The sequence below is a fragment of the Protobothrops mucrosquamatus genome, unplaced genomic scaffold (assembly GCF_001527695.2).
Source record: "Protobothrops mucrosquamatus isolate PMUCROS unplaced genomic scaffold, P.Mucros_1.0 scaffold18568, whole genome shotgun sequence".
Taxonomy (NCBI): Eukaryota; Metazoa; Chordata; class Lepidosauria; order Squamata; family Viperidae; genus Protobothrops; species Protobothrops mucrosquamatus.
In genome coordinates, this window is record NW_015404327.1 from 1 (window position 1) to 2957 (window position 2957).

General features: G+C 45.0%; 1 protein-coding gene across 1 annotated transcript; it reads right to left on the reverse strand.

Moving 5' to 3' along the window:
* Positions 1 to 859: 859 nt before the first annotated feature.
* LOC107301874 (SEC14-like protein 5) lies at positions 860 to 2267 on the reverse strand (the record flags this gene model as incomplete). The annotated part of the gene is made up of 2 exons (XM_015831040.1): positions 860 to 1105; positions 2130 to 2267. Coding segments are annotated over 2 exons (384 nt in total), but the record flags the coding sequence as incomplete, so codon positions are not given.
* Between the last annotated feature and the right edge of the window lie 690 nt (positions 2268 to 2957).

Below are 2957 nucleotides of genomic sequence, written 5' to 3' on the forward strand. Positions count from 1 at the left end.
GATAGATAGATGGATAGATAGATAGATTGATAGATAGATAGATAGATAGATAGATAGATAGATAGATAGATAGATAGATAGATAGATAGATAGATAGATAGATAGATAGATAGATAGATAGGCAGGCAGGCAGGCAGGCAGGCAGGCAGGCAGGTATATAGGTAGGTAGGTAGGTAGGTAGGTAGGTAGGTAGGTAGGTAGATAGATAGATAGATAGATAGATAGATAGATAGATAGATAGATAGATAGATGATAGATAGATAGATAGATAGATAGATGATAGATAGATAGATAGACAGACATCATCTAGCTATTGTCTATTATCTATCATCTACCATCTGTCATCTATCATCCAGCTACCTGTCTATCTGCCTGCCTGCCTATCTCTCTCTCTCTCTGTATGTACATACACATACATACATACATACATACATACATACATACATACTTCATCTATCAATCTATATATGTCTGTCATTTATCTACCTGTCAATCTGTCTATCTCTCACACATTTCCCATGATAATCGCTTACTACTGCATTATTTTTTTACTCTTTCAACTTGCCCTGCAACCCATTTCTTAATTTAATAAGTTAATTCATGTGCAATTAGGAGTGGCAAAACACTCTTCACACTTAGGTACGTTACAAATCGCAGAGATCTGATCATCTCCATGCACCGAGTGCCGCGGAAAGCTTTCTAACAATGCAACCCACCGATCAAGTGTGTCCATCGGTCACTGAGGGATCTCTAGCCCATGTTAAAATTCCACAGAATTGGCTCAGACCTATAGAAAAAGCTTGCTTTCTCATCAGGATTAGGCCCGGCGGCACTGAACCGTTTGGGGGGACAATCTGACCTGGATGCTCTCGCCTTCACGGCAGACCAAAGGAGTCTCCACACGGCTGTAGTCCACTCCCAGGACCCAACTCTTGCCAATGAGTTGAACGTTTTCCCCAGATGTCAAAGCAGTTGGCATGGCAGATTCCTTGCGGACAGTCTCGGGGGCTCGTTTGGAATGGAAGAGGCTGAACACCACATCTCCTTTGAGGATGTCAAAATCCCAAGTGATCACAGATTCACCTTCCAGGATCTCTACAACTATCTAGATTAGAAGACAGAAAAACCTTACGTCCAGGCAGTTTCTTCAGGGAGGCTGCTGATAAAATTAGACCTTCTAAGATCCGGTCAACACTGGGAGGTTTTCCAGTGCAAAGACTCTGGATCCAACCACGTCTTAATATCTCCCTCCAGCCTGGCTGGAAATTCTCCCCCCCCCACCCCCAGAAATACATCTGTTACACAAGCCTACCACTTCTTGCCAAGGATTGACGTGCCTACAAAGAAACTTGAGTTTTAAATCTTTCCTCTTTCCTGCATAACATATTCACGGCAGCTGAAGGGACAGGACACCAGGAACATGGGGAAACCTAGTTCTTCTTCCTGTTTCTTCAGAACCTTAATCAAGTCATTGTTGGGTGGCCTAGAAAAGTAGAATATACCTACTGCATCTTCCATTGAACCTGTTGTGATTCCGTGCCAGGCAGTGGACCTGGCAGCTGAGTCCAGGGAATCAGAGGAGGAGGAGGAGGAGGGGCCTGGAGAGCCATCAGAATCGGAGGAAGGCTCTGATGAGCTCCAGGACTTACAATCTGATGAAGAGCCTGGCCCCTCCACTCGTGCTCAGGCTGAGACCCAGCTGTGCTGGGAAGCTGAGTCAGAGGACTCACAGCTGGAAGACATCATAGACGCTCGCAAATGCAGACAGGCAACAAGAGCAGGACAGAGGGAGGCCATGGGGCGACTCCAAAGGAGGAGGAGAAGGCATTGAGAAGCCACGCATAATGAAAAGGGAAGGTGTGGGCGGTGCTGGTTGCTGAAGGCAACCGTTTGCAAAGGATTCAAGTTGCATGGAATCATGTTCGGTTTGCCTTGCCTTTGGACAATTCGCTGTTTGCATCGTGTCCTGTTTGCCTTTGCTTTGGGGACATTTTGCAGGTCTGTACATAATTAATAAAAGGGGTTTGTTTTTCCTGCATTTCCAGCCTACTTGTTAAAAGAGGGTTTTGTCCTTGTGAGTTAACAAGGACCCACATAGGCTGGGACAGAACAGAACCTTCTGGTTTTACCTCCTGGGGAGCCCCTTTGAAAATATTTGCAGAGTGATAGATGGTTTCCGTCCAGAGACGAATGTGATCCGCGGTTTCAGACTCTTCATCTGTTTGATACAGCGATTTGGGGACAAGTCCACCTTCAGGCACGTTACACTGTGGGGAGGGGAGGACAAATGAATAGTTAGAGAAGATGCATTGTCAACATTCCAATTAGGAAGACCTGTTAATTTTCCTAAACTTCGGTCTACAGCAGGGGTAGTCAACCTTGGCTCTTTTATGACTCGTGGACTTCAATTCCTAGAATTCCTGAGCCAGCTTAGCTGGCTCAGGAATTCTAGGAGTTGAAGTCCACGAGTCATAAAAGAGCCAAGGTTGACTACCCCTGGTCTACAGCTTTGAAAGTTTCTTCAGAATTCTCTCTAAACGCAAAAGGCGCGATTTGTTCTTGATCTGGCGGATTCTTTCTGGACAGAGACCTAAGGAAGACCAGGCCAGATTGGAAATTAACCAGGAATGCAAGGGCATCCCAAGAAGCAAGGGCCAACCACTTCTAAACTGCTGCCAAGATTAAACGCACGGTGACAGGTTACTGATTCTCCAGGAACTCGGCCCTTCTCTAACCAAGAGTAAAATTTCACATATTGAAGTCAGCCAGCAAGCAAGAAGTCATACATACACAAGTCTCTCAACTTCAGAACCTGGACATCAATGTCTATTGATATACGTCAGTCTCGGAGTTTAAACCCTAGATCTTCTTCTCCAACCTTTTTGGGTCAAAGGACATTCAACGGACATTCAAAATCTCAGACATATGTTCCCAGTTTACGTAACGAATCTCTTCTA